General features: G+C 36.9%; 1 protein-coding gene across 1 annotated transcript in view; it reads right to left on the bottom strand.

The window, feature by feature from the left end:
* The window catches only part of CPNE8 (copine 8), a 232,092-nt gene that overhangs the window by 6,244 nt on the left and 205,960 nt on the right, over window positions 1-19,888 (bottom strand). The window contains exons 17-19 of the mRNA XM_019452437.2: window positions 16,463-16,565; window positions 14,598-14,655; window positions 9,712-9,785 (exon numbers count right to left, since the gene is read on the bottom strand). Of these exons, the coding sequence (XP_019307982.1) occupies window positions 9,712-9,785; window positions 14,598-14,655; window positions 16,463-16,565 (235 nt within the window). The remainder of the gene's footprint in view (window positions 1-9,711; window positions 9,786-14,597; window positions 14,656-16,462; window positions 16,566-19,888) is intronic.

Here is a 19,888-nt window from a genome sequence, read left to right as displayed (position 1 = left end):
AAACTACCATAAAGTAAAAAGAGACCAGTATTTAGGATGATATAAAGTGACATATGAACAAATTGACAGAGGGGAAATCAGCTCAGGTGTACAGAGGGCTTTGTTCAAGGCTTTATACTGGGATCTTTCAAAATGTAGGGTTTTAATCAGCACAGATAAGGAAGAAGAGTATTCCAGGTGAAATAATAAGAGGAAATAAAAGCAAGAACAATGGAAATGTTGACTCAAAGACAGCTAGTAGTCCTATTTATCTATACAAAGTGTGTGTGTGTGTGTGTGTGTGTGTGTGTGTGTGTGTGTAGCTAAAGAGGAAGATTGGGGTCAGATCACGGAGACTCTTAAATGCTATGGTTAGGTTATAGAATCAAAGTTATACATAATTTGTGTTAAGAATTTTAGAATCAGACATTTTAAGGTTAAATCCTGACTACTTCTTACTAGCTACATGACTATGGACAAGAATTGAAACTCATTTCTTTTTTTTTTTTTTTTCATAAAATGTAATCAAAGTATCTGCATAAGTTCAATTAAAGATTTAGTGAAAGTAGCTGCCTAGCATACAACGAAGTTAATAAATGACTCAATATTATTATTATATGAAGAAGTTGGAAGCCACTGAAGGTTTCACATAATAATGAGAACCCCATCCACTACCCTCAACTTTCTGCTGAAACTCAGCTACTTCTGGCTTTTGTTATTATTTGCAGTTATAGGCTTTTGTTTGGCCACTTAAAAAATTTGGGTTCCATTTGCAGTGTATTAACCTGATTAGCTTCAACATATAAGAAGTTGGAAGCAGTGAAAAGGTAAGAGAGCCTAAACAGACCTTATTTTTTGATAATATTTTAGCCAGTAGTATTTGATGTGATGGCTTAGATATTATTGATTGTGATGCCTTAGGTATTTTCTGATGGGAAGATTGACAACATTATCCTTGTGTGCCCTTGAAACCCCATTATTCTAAGTATTTAAGAGTATTCTCTTCTTTTTTGTCAAACTAAAAAAATTTTTTTTTAATTTATATTTGAGAGAGAGAGAGCGCGCGTGCACAGGTGGGAGAGGGGCAGAGAGAGAGAGGAAGACACAGAATCTGAAGCAGGCTCTACAGAATATGAGCAGGCAGCAGAGTCCAATGTGGGGCTCCAACTCATGAACTGTGAGATCATGACCTGAGCCAAAGTCAGATGCTTAACTGACTGCAACACCCAGTCTCCCCAAGAGTATTTCTATTCTTGCGAATAACTAATTTATTTATTTTTCAATATATGAAATTTATTGTCAAATTGGTTTCCATACAACACCCAGTGCTCATCCCAAAAGGTGCCCTCCTCAATACCCATCACCCACTCTCCCCTCCCTCCCACCCCCCATCAACCCTCAGTTTGTTCTCAGTTTTTAAGAGTCTCCTATGCTTTGGCTCTCTCCCACTCTAACCTCTTTTTTTTTTTTTTTCCTTCCCCTCCTCCATGGGTTTCTGTTAAGTTTCTCAGGATCCACATAAGAGTGAAACCATATGGTATCTGTCTTTCTCTGTATGGCTTATTTCACTTAGCATCACACTCTCCAGTTCCATCCACGTTGCTACAAAGGGGGCCATATTTCGTTCTTTCTCATTGCCATGTAGTACTCCATTGTGTATATAAACCACAATTTCTTTATCCATTCATCAGTTGATGTACATTTAGGCTCTTTCCATAATTTGGCTATTGTTGAGAGCGCTGCTATAAACATTGGGGTACAAGTGCCCCTATGCATCAGTACTCCTGTATCCCTTGGGTAAATTCCTAGCAGTGCTATTGCTGGGTCATAGGGTAGGTCTATTTTTAATTTTCTGAGGAACCTCCACACTGCTTTCCAGAGCGGCTGCACCAATTTGCATTCCCACCAACAGTGCAAGAGGGTTCCCGTTTCTCCACATCCTCACCAGCATCTATAGTCTCCTGATTTGTTCATTTTGGCCACTCTGACTGGTGTGAGGTGATATATGAGTGTGGCTTTGATTTGTATTTCCCTGATAAGGAGCGACGTTGAGCATCTTTTCATGTGCCTGTTGGCCATCCGGATGTCTTCTTTAGAGAAGTGTCTATTCATGTTTTCTGCCCATTTCTTCACTGGGTTATTTGTTTTTCGGGTGTGGAGTTTGGTGAGCTCTTTATAGATTTTGGATACTAGCCCTTTGTCCGATATGTCATTTGCAAATATCTTTTCCTATTCCGTTGGTTGCCTTTTAGTTTTGTCGGTTGTTTCCTTTGCTGTGCAGAAGCTTTTTATCTTCATAAGGTCCCAGTAGTTCATTTTTGCTTTTAATTCCCTTGCCTTTGGGGATGTGTCGAGTAAGAGATTGCTACGGCTGAGGTCAGAGAGGTCTTTTCCTGCTTTCTCCTCTAGTGTTTTGATGGTTTCCTGTCTCACATTCAGGTCCTTTATCCATTTTGAGTTTATTTTTGTGAATGGTGTGAGAAAGTGGTCTAGTTTCAACCTTCTGCATGTTGCTGTCCAGTTCTCCCAGCACCATTTGTTAAAGAGACTGTCTTTTTTCCATTGGATGTTCTTTCCTGCTTTGTCAAAGATGAGTTGGCCATACGTTTGTGGGTCTAGTTCTGGGGTTTCTATTCTATTCCATCAGTCTATGTGTCTGTTTTTGTGCCAATACCATGCTGTCTTGATGATGACAGCTTTGTAGTAGAGGCTAAAGTCTGGGATTGTGATGCCTCCTGCTTTGGTCTTCTTCTTCAAAATTACTTTGGCTATTCGGGGCCTTTTGTGGTTCCATATGAATTTTAGGATTGCTTGTTCTAGCTTCGAGAAGAATGCTGGTGCAATTTTGATTGGGATTGCATTGAATGTGTAGATAGCTTTGGGTAGTATTGACATTTTGACAATATTTATTCTTCAAATCCATGAGCAGAGAATGTCTTTCCATTTCTTTATATCTTCTTCAATTACCTTCATAAGCTTTCCATAGTTTTCAGCATACAGATCTTTTACATCTTTGGTTAGATTTATTCCTAGGTATTTTATGCTTCTTGGTGCAATTGTGAATGGGATCAGTTTCTTCATTTGTCTTTCTGTTGCTTCATTGTTAGTGTATAAGAATGCAACTGATTTCTGCACATTGATTTTGTATCCTGCAACTTTGCTGAATTCATGTATCAGTTCTAGCAGACTTTTGGTGGAGTCTATCGGATTTTCCATGTATAATATCATGTCATCTGCAAAAAGCGAAAGCTTGACTTCATCTTTGCCAATTTTGATGCCTTTGATTTCCTTTTGTTGTCTGATTGCTGATGCTAGAACTTCCAGCACTATATTAAACAGCAGCGGTGACAGTGGGCATCCCTGTCGTGTTCCTGATCTCAGGGAAAAAGCTCTCAGTTTTTCCCCGTTGAGGATGATGTTAGCTGTGGGCTTTTCATAAATGGCTTTGATGATGTTTAAGTATGTTCCTTCTATCCCGACTTTCTCAAGGGTTTTTATTAAGAAAGGGTGCTGGATTTTATCAAAGGCCTTTTCTGCATCGATTGACAGGATCATATGGTTCTTCTCTTTTTTTTTGTTAATGTGATGTATCACGTTGATCGATTTGCGAATGTTGAACCAGCCCTGCATCCCAGGAATGAATCCCACTTGATCATGGTGAATGATTCTTTTTATATGCTGTTGAATTCGATTTGCTAGTATCTTATTGAGAATTGTTGCATCCATATTCATCACGGATATTGGCCTGTAGTTCTCTTTTTTTACTGGGTCTCTGTCTGGTTTAGGAATCAAAGTTATACTGGCTTCATAGAATGAGTCTGGAAGTTTTCCTTCCCTTTCTATTTCTTGGAATAGCTTGAGAAGGATAGGTATTATCTCTGCTTTAAACATCTGGTAGAACTCCCCTGGGAAGCCATCTGGTCCTGGACTCTTCTTTGTTGGGAGATTTTTGATAACCGATTCAATTTCTTCGCTGGTTATGGGTCTGTTCAAGCTTTCTATTTCCTCCTGATTGAGTTTTGGAAGAGTGTGGGTGTTTAGGAATTTGTCCATTTCTTCCAGGTTGTCCAATTTGTTGGCATATAATTTTTCATAGTATTCCCTGATAATTGTTTGTATCTCTGAGGGATTGGTTGTAATCATTCCATTTTCATTCATGATTTTATCTATTTGGGTCATCTCCCTTTTCTTTTTGAGAAGCCTGGCTAGAGGTTTGTCAATTTTGTTTATTTTTTCAAAAAACCAACTCTTGGTTTCGTTGATCTGCTCTACGGTTTTTTTAGATTCTATATTGTTTACTTCTGCTCTGATCTTTATTATTTCTCTTCTTCTGCTGGGTTTAGGCTACCTTTGCTGTTCTGCTTCTATTTCCTTTAGGTGTGCTGTTAGATTTTGTATTTGGGATTTTTCTTGTTTCTGGAGATAGGCCTGGATTGCGATGTATTTTCCTCTCAGGACTGCCTTCGCTGCGTCCCAAAGCGTTTGGATTGTTGTATTTTCATTTTCGTTTTTTTCCATCTATTTTTTAATTTCTTCTCTAATTGCCTGGTTGACCCACTCATTCGTTAGTAGGGTGTTCTTTAACCTCCATGCTTTTGGAGGTTTTCCAGACTTTTTCCTGTGGTTGATTTCAAGCTTCATAGCATTGTGGTCTGAAAGTATGCGTGGTATGATTTCAGTTCTTGTGTACTTATGAAGGGTTGTTTTGTGACCCAGTATATGATCTATCTTGGAGAATGTTCCATGTGCACTCGAGAAGAAAGTATATTCTGTTGCTTTGGGATGCAGAGTTCTAAATATATCTGTCAAGTTCATCTGATCCAATATATCATTCAGCGCCCTTGTTTCTTTATTGACCGTGTGTCTAGATGATCTATCCATTTCTGTAAGTGGGGTGTTAAAATCCCCTGCAATGACCACATTCTTATCAATAAGGTTGCTTATGTTTATGAGTAATTGTTTTCTATATCTGGGGGCTCCGGTATTCGGCGCATAGATATTTATAATTGTTAGCTCTTCCTGATGGATAGACCTTGTAAGTATTATATAATGCCCTTCTTCATCTCTTGTTACAGCCTTTAATTTAAAGTCTAGTTTGTCTGATATAAGTATGGCTACTCCAGCTTTCTTTTGGCTTCCAGGAGCATGATAAATAGTTCTCCATCCCCTCACTCTCAATCTAAAGATGTCCTCAGATCTAAAATGAGTCTCTTGTAGACAGCAAATAGATGGGTCTTGTTTTTTTATCCATTCTGATACCCTGTGTATTTTGGTTGGCGCATTTAATCCATTTACATTCCGTGTTATTATAGAAAGATACGGGTTTAGAGTCATTGTGATGTCTATATGATTTATGCTTGTAGTGATGTCTCTGGTACTTTGTCTCACAGGATCCCCCTTAGGATCTCTTGTAGGGCTGGTTTAGTGGTGACAAATTCCTTCAGTTTTTGTTTGGGAAGACCTTTATCTCTCCTTCTATTCTAAATGACAGACTTGCTGGATAAAGGATTCTCGGCTGCATATTTTTTCTGTTCAGCACATTAAAGATCTCGTGCCAATTCTTTCTGGCCTGCCAAGTTTCAAAACAGAGATCAGTCACGAGTCTTATAGGTCTCCCTTTATATGTTAGGGCACGTTTACCCCTTGCTGCTTTCAGAATTTTCTCTTTATCCTTGTATTTTGCCAGTTTCACTATGATATGTCGTGCAGAAGATCGATTCAAGTTACGTCTGAAGGGAGTTCTCTGTGCCTCTTGGATTTCAATGCCTTTTTCCTTCCCCAGTTCAGGGAAGTTCTCAGCTATAATTTCTTCAAGTACCCCTTCAGCACCTTTCCCTCTCTCTTCCTCCTCTGGGATACCAATTATGCGTATATTATTTGTTTTTAGTGTATCACTTAGTTCTCTAATTTTCCCCTCATACTCCTGGATTTTTTTTATCTTTTTCTCAGCTTCCTTTTTTTCCATAACTTTATCTTCTAGTTTACCTATTCTCTCCTCTGCCTGTTCAATCCGAGCTGTCGTTGTTTCCATTTTGTTTTGCATTTCATTTAAAGCATTTTTCAGCTCCTCATGACTGTTCCTTAGTCCCTTGATCTCTGTAGCAACAGATTCTCTGTTGTCCTCTATACTGTTTTCAAGCCCAGTGATTAATTTTATGACTATTATTCTAAATTCACTTTCTGTTATATTATTTAAATCCTTTTTGATCAGTTCATTGGCTGTTGTTATTTCCTGGAGATTCTTCTGAGGGGAATTCTTCCGTTTGGTCATTTTGGATAGTCCCTGGAGTGGTGAGGACCTGCAGGGCACTTCCCCTGTGCTGTGGTGTATAACTGGAGCTGGTGGGCGGAGCCGCAGTCAGACCTGATGTCTGCCCCCAGCCCACCACTGGGGCCACAGTCAGACTGGTGTGTGCCTTCTCTTCCCCTCTCCTAGGGGCGGGATTCACTGTGGGGTGGCGTGGCCCGTCTGGGCTACTTGCACACTGCCAGGCTTGTGGTGCTGGGATCTGGCATATTAGCTGGGGTGGGTAGGCAAGGTGCATGGGGCAGGAGGGGCAGGCTTAGCTCGCTTCTCCTTAGGTGATCCACTTCAGGAGGGGCCGTGTGGCAGCGGGAGGGAGTCAGACCCGCTGCCAGAGGGTTGGCTCCGCAGAAGCACAGCATTGGGTGTTTGCATGGAGCAAGCAAGTTCCCTGGCAGGAACTGGTTCCCTTTGGGATTTTGGCCGGGGGATGGGCGAGGGAGATGGTGCTGCCGAGCGCCTCTGTTCCCCACCAAACAGAGCTCTGTCGTCTGTGGGGGCTCAGCAACTCTCCCTCCCTTTGTCCTCCAGCCTTCCCGCTTTCTGAGCAGAGCTGTTAACTTATGACCTCCCAGATGCTAAGTCGCGCTTGCTGTGGGAACAAACTCCGTCCGGCCCCTCCACTTTTGCAAGCCAGACTCGGGGGCTCTGCTTGGCCAGCAGGCTGCCCCTCCGCCCCGGCTCCCTCCCGCCAGTCCGTGGAGCGCGCACCGCCTCTCCGCCCTTCCTACCCTCTTCCGTGGGCCTCTAGTCTGCGCTTGGCTCTGGAGACTCCGTTCTGCTAGTCTTCTGGAGGTTTTCTGGGTTAGTTAGGCAGGTGTAGGTGGAATCTAAGTGATCAGCAGGACGCGCGATGAGCCCAGTGTCCTCCTAAGCCGCCATCTTCCGGCAATCCTCCATAAACCCCTTTTCGCAAATAACTAATTTAAATAACATTTTAGTGTATGGTAGAACCTGGAAAACTGTGATGGTGAAAAAGTTTGTAAAACCTTATTTGAGGTGAGAGAGAATGCTAATTCCTCTTCAACACAATGTGATATTGTGTTGTTAGCAAGGTAAATGGTTACCTTGCTAAGTATTTTGAAAAGACCAATAACCACCTAGGATCTTCTCCATGAAATTAGAGAAGGGTCTATTAAATGTCCTTAACCAAATGTAGGCATACAAGTCAAGAAGTCACAGTCATTCAAGAGGCTATTAATTCCCTGGGCACATTTTAATTTCCTATTCAATATCTGTAAGATCCAATGACTCTTTCACTTCAGTTCAACTTTATGTGATAGAATTCCTTGAATATTTAGTTATATTGCCAGATGTCTTCAGGATCATTGGGGATCCCCATGTCACTTTAAGGTGGCAGGCTGGTCTGTCTCATGGATTCTGTCTGACTTGCAAGGAGAAAAAACATGATTATAGCAAGTATTTTCATGTCTTAACTTCTTCTGAGATTCACATCATGAAAAGAGTGGAGATGAAAGAATTTAAAGTCTAGAGGTAATGAAATTAAGGCTCAGAAAGATTACTTGACTTGTTCAAGATCAGAGTGACAATATTATACTTTCATAGATCTAGGCATCTCAATCTCAATATTCTCCACAATAAGTATTTCCACTGAGAGACTAAATACTTTCATGATCATGGACATTTTTATTTTATAAATGCTAACAGGCATGACTATTGTTTTTCACTAATATAACAGATTAGCCCTCTTAAAGGTAACCTTAACCATGTGGGCAAGCTTAACTACCTCTAAAGGAAGAAAATAGTAACAAGTTTCCCTTATGCATTATGATGACGCTATGGGACATGAGGTTGCTTCTACTGATTTTGAAAAATGCATTACAATAGCAGCATAACACATTCCAAAGAACTTCAAATTCATACTTCCCTTCAGTAATTTGATTTTTTGGAAACTGTGAGTCATACATTATGAAGAGCTTTTAGATAAAGTGTAATTACTTAGACGTATAATTATGCTAATAAGGTTAAGGTGAATAATCATGTGTCTAATTATGAAAACAAAACACCACGGGATACTTAAATAAATGACCACATCATCATGTTCCCTTTTTCAGGTGCTTTTAACCTAATCATTCATGTGCATGTGTTCTTTTTAGTCTACCAAGAACGTTAGGTTAAAAAGTTTAAATCATATTTATCTTTAAAAAAACTGTTATATAGATGTTTCTATTTTAAAATTTAATCTTGCTGCCTGATAAAGAACAATGCTTTTTTAAATCTTTATCAACATTAATCTCTATATTAACATACTTACTGATTATATTTCTCCTTCAAATTATTTTAATCAGTTTTGTTGTCTTTTACTGAGTTCTATTTCAGAAATGTATTTTATACACATGCCCTTACTGATCTTAACAACAATGCCAGAACACCAGAACACTGAAATTTAGAAAGCTCATTCAAATCATCACAGTGGCCAAACTGGGATTTGAACCAAATTCCACAGGATTCTAAATTCTGTGGGATTCTTTTAATGACTGCTTTTTAGGTGAAAATACAGGTTATTATTTAGGAGATAACACTGAAGTCCATTGTTTGCCCCTTCAAAACTTTTATAGCATGTGCTTAAACGGTGCTGAGATCTTTGCTTTCATATTTAAAAAAGTATACTTCACAGCTTTTTTCCCCCCTTGTAAAATCCTAAAAGTATGGAAACTCTAAAGTATGTAGCCATTTAGTTGAATTAAATGCTTACTTTCAATGATAAATTTGAACTATAATGATTGGTTGCAGATTTTTCCCTTCTATTCACTCCTAGAATAGTAGGCTTTAGTTACATATTTTTCTTGATTATAACAAGTGTAAATGATATATATTACATAGGTTGTTATGTTATTGTATATCATATATTATTATATTATATAACATCTATATATAATTACACTTAAATTATATATTATTTATATTTTTATATATAATTCTATATTACATAGAATCTTTAAATCTATTTCTCCACTTTTCTAACCACAATCTAGGTAGACTATGTAAATATCTATAGTTTTGGTTTGCTTCCACTAAATTTATTTACATTGAAATGTAATCAGCTGTCTTAAAATATACTTAGTCTTTATTGAGGAGTACATAATGGATAAGCATCATTAAAAAGTCTGTTATGTTTCTGGCTTCTAATTTTACCAACGACCTCTATGATATTTTCTGGTAATATTAAAGTAGGAAAAGACACTTATTAACATTTCTATCTTATATATGGTGAACTTGAAATAGAAGAAAAAAATCGCTAGGTACTTATTCTAGGCCCTACTTGCCACGCATCTCATAGAGAATCAACCAACTAAATTAAACAGAAACTGACAGTCCTGCTTTCAATGTAAGTTGTTTATTTACAAATCAGAGCTGACAGGTTCCTCACAATGAACAAAATGAATAATTTCCATTAAGTTTCTTACCTGTACAATATCCCTCTCGGCATATTTTCCTCTGGAGGAAACTCTTACATCATCTCCATCCAATTCAACCATGGCTTGAAAATAAAATAAGACCATTTATCCAGCGCATTTCAGTCATGTACTAAAACAACACAGGTGATAGGAAATCAAGATGTATGAAGTAGCAACGCATCCTATGTCAGGGCAGAAGGCTTGTGGATCCCATCTCCTCAGTCATTTCTACCACAGAACTTGACTGAGCGCAAATGTTACAAATGAAGGAAGCTAGCCAAGACCTCATGTGACCCTTGAAAAATGGAAGAGCCAGTGTAGTATAGATATATCTCCCCATCCTAGAGGTTCTCAATTCTGGGTTATATGCTTACATGACTGATTGGGCAAGTGATGCTAATCCATTCAACTTTTGTCTTCTTTCTAATTTAAGAAACTTGACAGTAATCACAGAATTACCAGGAACAATTTGAACTCTATTCCCATTGAAACCACAACAAATCCACGGTATGTTCACTAACTTGGATTTAAATTTAAAAAAAGAAAGAAACTACAAAACTGTATATCCAATATATTGCCCAATTTCTACCTTATTAATGGATTTTAAAACAGAGGCATTTGCTCTACCTTATATTGATTGAATAAAGTGTGATTATTCTGAAGTATGATTTTTTTTGTTAGTTAAGAAATAATTTCAACATTACATAGATCAGCTCAGCTGGTATTTGTAAATGCTGTGATGTAATAGAACAGCTGGTAATAAAGTAAAGTAATACTGCAATTAAGAACATTTTCCAGAGTTTATTAAGTTTTCAGTGAGAATTCTCTAAATAATTAATTACATGAGGAATGCTAATTTGTGTTTAAAAGTATAATTCTATTACTGATAATTCATTTCGTATACACATGACATTCACCAGACTCCAGTGACCACTTGCAATTATGTTTGCCTCTTCACCCTCTAAAAACTACAGCTCAGCCAGAACCTTTTCATTATTTTCTTCAGTGTTTGGATAATGCATCTGAGTTAAAAACACTGTTTTAAATTTTTACTTTTATATACATGTTCATTAGTCAGTATCTGGGCTGAAACATTGTTACTGCACATAATTGATAGAGAGCTACCACTCTATAATTTGCTTAGATATACATGTCATAATTTAGTAAAATGTGTATACTATAATTAACTTATTAAAATACAAAATACCTATAAAACATATGAGCAAAGGGAAAAAATAAGAGAGACAAAGCAAGAAACAGATTCTTTATAATAGAGAACAAGCTAATGGTTACCAAATGGGAGGTGGGTGGAGGGATGGGTGAAATAGGTGATGGGGATTAAGGACTGCACCTGTTGTGATGAGCAGAGAGTGACGTATGGAAGTGTTAAATCACTTATTGTAGATCAGAAACTAATATTACACTGTATGTTAACTATATTGGGATTAAAATACTACTACTACTACTACTAATAATAATAATAAATTACCATACAAAATATCTATCTTTCTTCCATACTTATTAGGGATGTAAATAAGAATGTCATGATGCTCAAATACTTTCAATGTTAATTCCTTTGTTTCGGTTTAGTTTTGTTTCAAAATTTTCATGTGACTTCTGAGACATAAATGTTCAATGATGGTGACAACCTAGCAATTGCAGGAAGTTCTCCTTTACTCTCTACTGGGAAACAAGAGTTCAGTGATAATCTGGATGTCATTGTCCATGGTCCCTATGATCTCCATCAGTCTTTGTGTTTCATTCCAATTAAGGAAATGGACAGTCATCCAGATAATAATAACATAGAAGAACAAGATCCTATAAAATAACTCCCACTTTTCAGCACATCCTTTGAATTAAAAAGCTGCTGTTGCAAGAAATGGAGGCTATCTTTTTGAGAGCAAGGAAAAAAGACAGGGCATGAAAGTGGTGGAAGGGTACCATTCACCCTCTAGATTTGCATCTGGTCCACAAGGAGCCTGAGATGGTAAGCCCCACAAGTACTTCTTAGAAAAAAAGGTCTATAAGAGACAGAGATGTACTTCTTTCTAGCTGTGCAAGACACAATGAAACTAGAACCCATCTACTTCTCCCATTCTACTAACTCTGATTAAAGCAGGTAGCCCGATGCTGCTTTAATTTGACTTTTTGCCTTTTAAGGATAAAGAAATCCTGCCTTGAGAAATCTTTCTTCTCAATGACGATGCTTTATGGTGGAGTGACAATGCATTGGGGGAAAAACTACACAGAAAGTTTTAAATTGTTCTCATTAAAAATACAGAAATGAGAAATTTGAATACTTATTAATCTAATAGGTTATTCCCAATTCATCTAACTTCAAAGAATGGATGGCAAGATACTACCTTTCTTGCCCATGCAAATAATGTCCTTCTTGTCAAAAGTGTTTGGATGTTGGATTTAGGTAGTTAACTGATAAAATGTGCAAGATTTAGATTCAGATTGTGCAGGTTTTATCTCAGTCTTTCCTTATGTCAGTTTCTATGTGTAATATTTAAACTTACTCTACAGCAGATTTGGAAGTGCTGAGAGAAAGGCTCTTCTTGACAGGACAGCACAATCTGAATGGAAGTCAAAGATTTTCTATGTGAAACATGAGTATTCTGTCCTTTTCTTGTTAGCCATGGAGAGAAGAGAGGTATTTTGAGAGTAGAGAAAGAAAAATACTTTAGAAAAGCACTTGTGTCTCCTAGAGGAATAGTCTACTTTTCTAGTACTGGCCTCGAAGTTTTCCCATCCTATTAAAACTTCTGTCATGGTGAAAGCACAAGTCAGTTGTCACAGGACCTAATTCCCTGTCCCCATGTTTGCCAGAGGAAAGTATCACTCTAATACCCAGGAAGCAATTCTACTGGGAAGGCAATTTCCCTCTTTGCCTGTAGTCTTCACTCTTTTTTCTACATGGAAAGAGGACTAATTGATTTATGGGATTACTAAAAGGAGAAGGGACTGACTTTGAAATCTCTCTGATTAGGAACAGGCTATCCTCGCTTTGGATGTATTTTTTCCCTGTGGTGTGCTTAATAGACCAGGCTCTACCCTTGCACAGAGGAGGCCTGGAGAGAAGGCTGAGGTCATTTAATCTTGGGAGGAAAATAGTGACAAGTCTGATTTTGTGCAGAGGTTAACCCAAATTCTTCAGTTCTGCATTATTAGTAATAATGCTTATATTGTGGTCTTCATCTGAGGGATTCCTACATATTTTTATTCAGTTTGGGAAGTCAGAGAGGGAAATGATGAATTATCATGCCTCAAACCTTAATAAATAATTCATTGAGAACAAAAGAAATGAAGAAAATAAATAGCTGTGGCAGTTGGATGAGGGAGTACCCAAATAACTGTGCCTGCTGCTCTGAATAGAAATATATGACCAGAAATACACGCCAGGAAGGGTCAGTGGCTCTGTATTCACACATGATGTGTGCAGGCTCTTGAGGAACAAGTGAATGAGGTTAGGTCATACACCTAACCTCAGACTTCCACAGGAGTTGGGGAGACCTGGGATGCACCTAGTGAGAGGTGCATCCTTAAGGCAAATGCAAATTATAACCGAAGAAGGCATGAGTTATTTTACCCTAGCATTTAGTGAAGTTTGTGAATCACAGTCAATCACTGATTAATGCAGATGATCAAGTACACAAAGCATTAACAAGAAAGATGTCCCTTAGCTTTCCTGACTGCAGAGAGGTTGTCTCAAATTCATGCCTGACATACAATGCAAACAGATGTGAATATTCAAAGACAGAGAAAATATTAGCAGAAGCAGCAGCAGTCAGAGCTAAATGACTTTTGCTTTAGACACTGGAAGATTATAATGAAGCAAAGCATGACCAACCAACCGTGGAATCGAAAGAAAGGATTTCCAGGGTCAGCAATATAACAACTTTGCCTGTCGTGCTTTACCTGAGATGGATAGATCTATACTATCCTTATGGAGGCGGCTCTGGTGGTTAAAGGAGAATCATCCCAGCAATGATGATAGTATAATCAGCCACCTATGTGCTTAAATTAACCTGTAATGTACTAAAGCTTGTTCTAAATATTCTAAAATTATTCTCATTTCCAAAGCCCCAAGCTAAATAAAGTCATTGTTAAAGTAAAAACACCTGAACCAGGTGAATGCCATGTGATCATGCAGTTGCCATCTAGCATAGTTGTCTTTGAAAGGAATTCACCAGATGACTGGGAACAAATTATCCTTAAAGAAGTTTACCCCAGATCACTAGTTACAAAAACACCAGTCACTTAATTGGCATTTGAACAAGGTCTGAGCCCAAACAGAGAACTACCCAGTAACTCAATTTAGCATAATTTTATAAAGTGTCATTAAATCTCAGATGTTCAGTTCCATTTTCATTTTACTTTGCTCTTTCACATGACAGAACTTATATATTTATAAAGCTAATGTCTATCAACTAGCTAGTGTCTGAAAATCCATTAAAGTAGCATATTATGCTTGTGTTAACATCTCTCTTCACAATCTAATGGTTTATTAATTTAGTGCTCATCCTTAAAGGTTTTTAGTGAACCCAGAGTGTGTTTTGCCTTGGGAACAACAACTCCATTTATCACTCTGTCACTCATAAAAAATATTATTTTGGGGTACAAACCATATCTAATGGAGTAGAAACCTACATGTTGAATTAATAGATACTGGAGAGATAAGGCTTAGTCAGAAGACAATCTCTTCTTTTGCTCAACTGAATAGACTTCATCGTGAGATATCTACATTTACGTCTCTATGTACATGGATATTATATACAGATCCACATTCATATTCACATTCTTATATACAAAAAAAGAGTAACAGAAACCTTACAGCATGATGAATCAGTAAATAAATTCCCAAGGAATACTATTAAAATTTTATTACTCACCATCAAATTCTGCTGGTCCAACACCCACTATAATTATTGACATTGGAAGTTTCGAAGCCTTCAAAGAGAATACACAATTGGTTTACAATTAAGAAGTTGACTTCTTAAAAAAAGAATTATAATTTAAGAAGAAAATAATATCCTGTTTTGATATTTTTTTCAGATGTTCACTAAAATAGGTTTGAACACATCACAATAATATGCTTGATTCTACTCATTCTTTTTGAACTAACTGTACATACACTTATTCAGTGGGACATTCTCTGGGAATGACCAGCCTTGGACAATATGAAAAATAAAAAGTATTGCACATCTGCTTTCACTTGCTATTCTCAGCCAACATCTTCCTAAGTTGACTGAGGGTATCTCTGGGCATTTTATTCATGTTTTCTCTCCCATAAAAAATCTTTGAGTCGCTGTAAGGGAAAAATGGTACTATATTTGTGAAAGAGTAGTACCCTACTCTATCCCACTTATACCCAAAGTTAGGGAAAGCAATTTTCATTGTAAATGAGTGAATACAGATGATAATTACAGAAAGTTAGTATTAGAATGATTAATTTATGTATTAAATATCCATGGGATTGTGAGTGATACTGAATATTTGATTCAAAAATATTTGCATATTTTCCCATCATATGTATCACTTAAACAATGTAATCATTTTAAAGAATTTAATGGTCAGAATGTGAGATCCAGCAATAGAGAAAAGGAACACTGTACCAACCACATCTTCAGCATGAAGATCATCAAATTATGAATAATTGGTCCTCAATACATCATGTCTTATTAGTTTAATCCCAAATTATTAAATTCCTATTTTCAAGTGCACACGAATGCCACTGACCAGAACATAAAGGAAATCAAGGTGAATTCAACCCAAGTAATTCTAGTTAAAAAATAACAAATAAATGTGTAAGCCTTACTTCAACTGCTTTTTATGTATGTTTTTTTCAGTAAATGTCTATAATTTTCCCCCCATATGATCCTCCACCAAACAGCTAATTATATATTCCCTATGTTATTAATAATTATGAGCTATGATATGCAAAGCACTCATGAAACCCATTTTCACTAAATGTCAACTTTGTGCCAAATATGTCTAAACTTGGACATGGAAAGGTGAGTAAGATATAATTCTATACAATATAGTCTAGGAGCATGTGGGTGGCTCAGTCAGTTGAGCGTCCAGCTTCAGCTCAGGTCATGATTTCACAGTTCATGTGTTCAACCCTACATTAGGCTTTGCTCTGACAGTGTGGAGCCTGCTTTGGATTCTCTCTCTCTCTCTCTCTCTCTCTCTCTCTCTCTCTGTCCCTCCCCAATTCATGCCATCTCTCAAAAAAAATAGTCTATAAATATAGATTTTATAGATTATAATCTAATAAAAAGACAAATAATCATAAAAATAAATAATTAGGAATTATACAAGGATGGTTTTTGAATAAAGTCCAGTCCCTTCCAGTTATATAGAAATAAGAATGTCAGTACAGTGCTCCTATAATTGAAATGTAAATATTAAGAAATACTTTGTACAAATTGTAAGATTGTGTACAAGTACATCCAACTAGTAGAGGTGAGCACACTCATGCACATGAAGGTGATGGTATCATCTTATTTTTTTTTTATTCTGGGAGGAAAATAATTTTGTTATAACACAGTTATCCATACTGCTTAGGTTAGTCTTTATGAACTAATGGTACATATACATTTGAGTTTTCTGGATAAGGATAAGAATGCAATCAGTTGCAAAAGCATGAGCATTTTGTTTCACTATTAAGTCAACTAACATTAACTCTTTCAACTTAGGTTGAAAGCACCATGCTGTCACTTAGCCAGCTCGAGACTGAACGATCCCTACTCACATTGACTATGGACTCCTTGGTTTGAGCCATATCCGAGATAACACCATCTGTCACAATCAGGAGCACAAAATACTGGGAACCATCTTTTACGGAAGAAGCATACCTAAAGCAATAAAAAGATAAAGAATACCTCAGAAAATAAAACACCTCCTTTGTATGTGATGGTTGCTAAATATAATCGCAATAGTCAACAAACCTTTAATCTCAAGAAAATATTTAAACTTACATTAGGAATCTATATCATGCAAGCTCTCAATACATTTTTCTGAAATAGCACACTAGAACACAGCAACATTACTTCATGCCAGCACACAGAAAAGCCTGCCTGCCTTGGAAATTCACTCACTAATAAAAGGTGAGATGGATGAGGGTATGTTTAGCACAAAGGAATGGATATAGCTTTCAGAAACAGATACCCTGGCTAAGCAACATATTATGTATATGATCTTCAGTAAATTACTTGATCTATCTAAACTTTATTTCTTTACCTTTAAAATCAAGATTACACACCTCTGTATTGTTAATACAGAAACCGCATGCATGCTACCCAATATATAATACAGTTTTATAAATGGTATGATTATTATAAAGACAATAATCATAAATGCTTTTTGTTTCGGACTAGACACAGGTAATGATTATACAACATAGTGAATGTGCTGAATATCATCTAACTGTAAACTTCAAAAGTTACTTTTATGTTACGTGAATTTCACCTAAGAAATGCAACAGAAGAAATGCTTTTTGACACATCCATAGTTCAAGTTTTTCTTTTTAATTTTTTTAATGTTCATTTATTTTTCAGAGAGAGAGAGAGCATGAAAGGGAGAAGGGCAGAGAGGGAGGGAGACACAGAATCTGAAGCAGGCTCCAGGCTCTGAGCTGTCAGCACAGAGCCCAACATGGAGCTTGAACTCGTGAACCACAAGATCATGACCTAAGTGGAAGTCAGATGCTTAATGGACTGACCCACCCAGGTGGCCCCATAATTCAAGTTCTTAATATGTGTTAAATTGATGTAAGATGGGGAAAAGAATACCAAACAAAGACAAAAATTAGGTATGTAATAAGAATATATTCTAGGGGCGCGTGGGTGGCTCACTCAGTTAAATGTCTGACTTCTGCTTAGGTCATGATCTCACAGTTTGTGGGTTCAAGCCCCGTGTTGGGCTGTGTGCTGGCACCTCAGGGCTGGAGCCTGCTTTGGATTCTGTGTCTTTCTCTATCCCTCCTCCGCTCACGTTCTGTCTCTCTCTCAAAATAAATAAATAAACATTAACGATTTTTTTTAAAAAATGAGTATATTCTAGTTCTTGAAGTTTATCAGAGTTCTCACCAAGTAATACTCAGTAATTTAGAGGTGAATTTTATGCATGTTATGTTTTATTATACCTCTTTTTTCCATTGTGTTCTACCTTCTGGGTATCTAAGTTATATTCTCAACAAGAATACCTTTTTTTTTTTTTTTTTTAAGACAATGCTTTTATTTTTTTTAAGTTAATTTACTCATAGAGAGAGAGAGAGAGAGAGAGAGAGAGAGAGAGTGTGAGTGAGTATCCCAAGCAGGCTCCATACTGCCAGTGCAGAGCCTGACACGGGGCCCGAACTCACCAACTGTGAAATCCTGACCTGAGTGGAAATCAAGAGTTGGACTAAGCCACCCAGGTGCCCCTCAATAAGAATAACTTTTATGATTTTTAGAATATAATTAGTATGCAGGTCATAGCTAGTAACAAGCAAGCATTATGGTACTCTTGGGAGATAAACAGTAAATGAGAAGACTTTGGTCGACTTCTGTAAAACTCATTGAATATTTATGTATCATAGAATCACAGAAAGATAGTATCACAGAGAAACTGGGTTCAAGAAAACATCTACTTATTACCAATAAAATTCCTTCATAACCTGAAGTACCCAAAGGAATCAAATTTGAGCAGATCAGGGACAGACGAATCACATATGTCAGGGCAAAACTTATTTCTTGGAGAGCAGAATTAACAACGATATGGACAAGAAAAATGTTTACAACTTTTCCATAGACTAGAGAAACTCATAATTGCTCATGCAGCTAACAAAATGGTAATTTCATAGGCTGATCAAGAGAATACATTAAGTGTCATGTTCACACCCTATAAAAATAGCATTGAACTGGTTCCACAATGTATAGTCAAAACTATTCTCACAATATTGAACAAATGATCTTCTCCATTAAGGAATTTATAAGTTTGATGGTTACACAATCAATGAAAAACAGTCCAAACCAGATTTGAGACTATTCTATTTAATGCTTAGCTTTTTTTCTTACTAAAAGAAGTCAGGTAATCTCTGTCAGGTATTCATTTTTAATTTTTAAATACCCATTATTTTTTAAAAATTTTAATGTTTATTTTTGAGAGAGAGAGAGAGAATGAGCAGGGGAGGGGCAAATTAGAGAGGGAGACACAGAATCTGAAGCAGGCTCCAGGTTCTGAGCTGTCAGCACAGAGCCCCACGCGGGGCTAATCCATGGACTGTGAGATGATGACCTGAGCAAAGTCAGACGCTTAACCTAGTGAGCCATGCAGGTGCCCCAATACCCATTATTTTTAAAAAGCATTTCTTACTATGTTTCAGAAACAGGGTTTTATATTTCATGAGATTAATGGAAGACTATAAATAGCTTCTGAGTACAAGAATGTAGCTTTTCTGCTCTTCTTACCAAATGATGCTCTTAAAATGGCAAATTTTTACCAGATTCAGAAACAATACAGAAAGTAAAATATTATGCATTTCTATAAATATCATTTCAAGTGGCTTAACTGTCTGAATTTTTTTTTTTTTTGGTATTTACTTTTTATTTCTCTTCCAACACTTCTGATCACCCATAAAGTCTCAGTTGTTAGTATAGTTTTTCCCCCAGCTTTATTGAGGTATAATTGGTATACAAAAAAACTGCACAGAATTAAGATATATAACTTGATGAGTTTGAACATATTCATAAATTCATGTTACCATCAAAACAATCACAGTAATAAATATACCATTCTTAAATTTTCCTGTGTCCCCTTTATGTGTGTGCACATGGTAAAAAAAATATTAATGCAAAATCTACCCTTTTAACAAAAATTTAAGTGCACAATATCGCATTGTTGCCCATTGGCATAACTTGGCAGTTGTGAATAATGCTACAGACACTTCTTCGAGATCCTGATTTCAGTTTTTTTGGATGTATACTCAGAAGTGGGATTTCTGGTAGCTCTATATTTTTTGAGAAATCTCTATGTTGGCTTTTCATAGCAGCTGCACTAATTTAAAATTCCCACCAACCATGCACAAGGGTTCCAATTTCTTCATATCCTCACCAACACTTACTATCTTTTTGACTTTTTGATAATAGCCATGTACAAGTGTACAAGCCATTTACAAGTGTAAAGTAATGATAGTTCA

Source organism: Panthera pardus, unplaced genomic scaffold (genome assembly GCF_024362965.1).
Source record: "Panthera pardus isolate Hobbes unplaced genomic scaffold, ASM2436296v1 HiC_scaffold_6, whole genome shotgun sequence".
In the NCBI taxonomy this organism is placed as follows: domain Eukaryota; kingdom Metazoa; phylum Chordata; class Mammalia; order Carnivora; family Felidae; genus Panthera; species Panthera pardus.
Note: the sequence above shows the minus strand (reverse complement) of the source record. Positions and strands in the feature narration are given on the sequence as shown.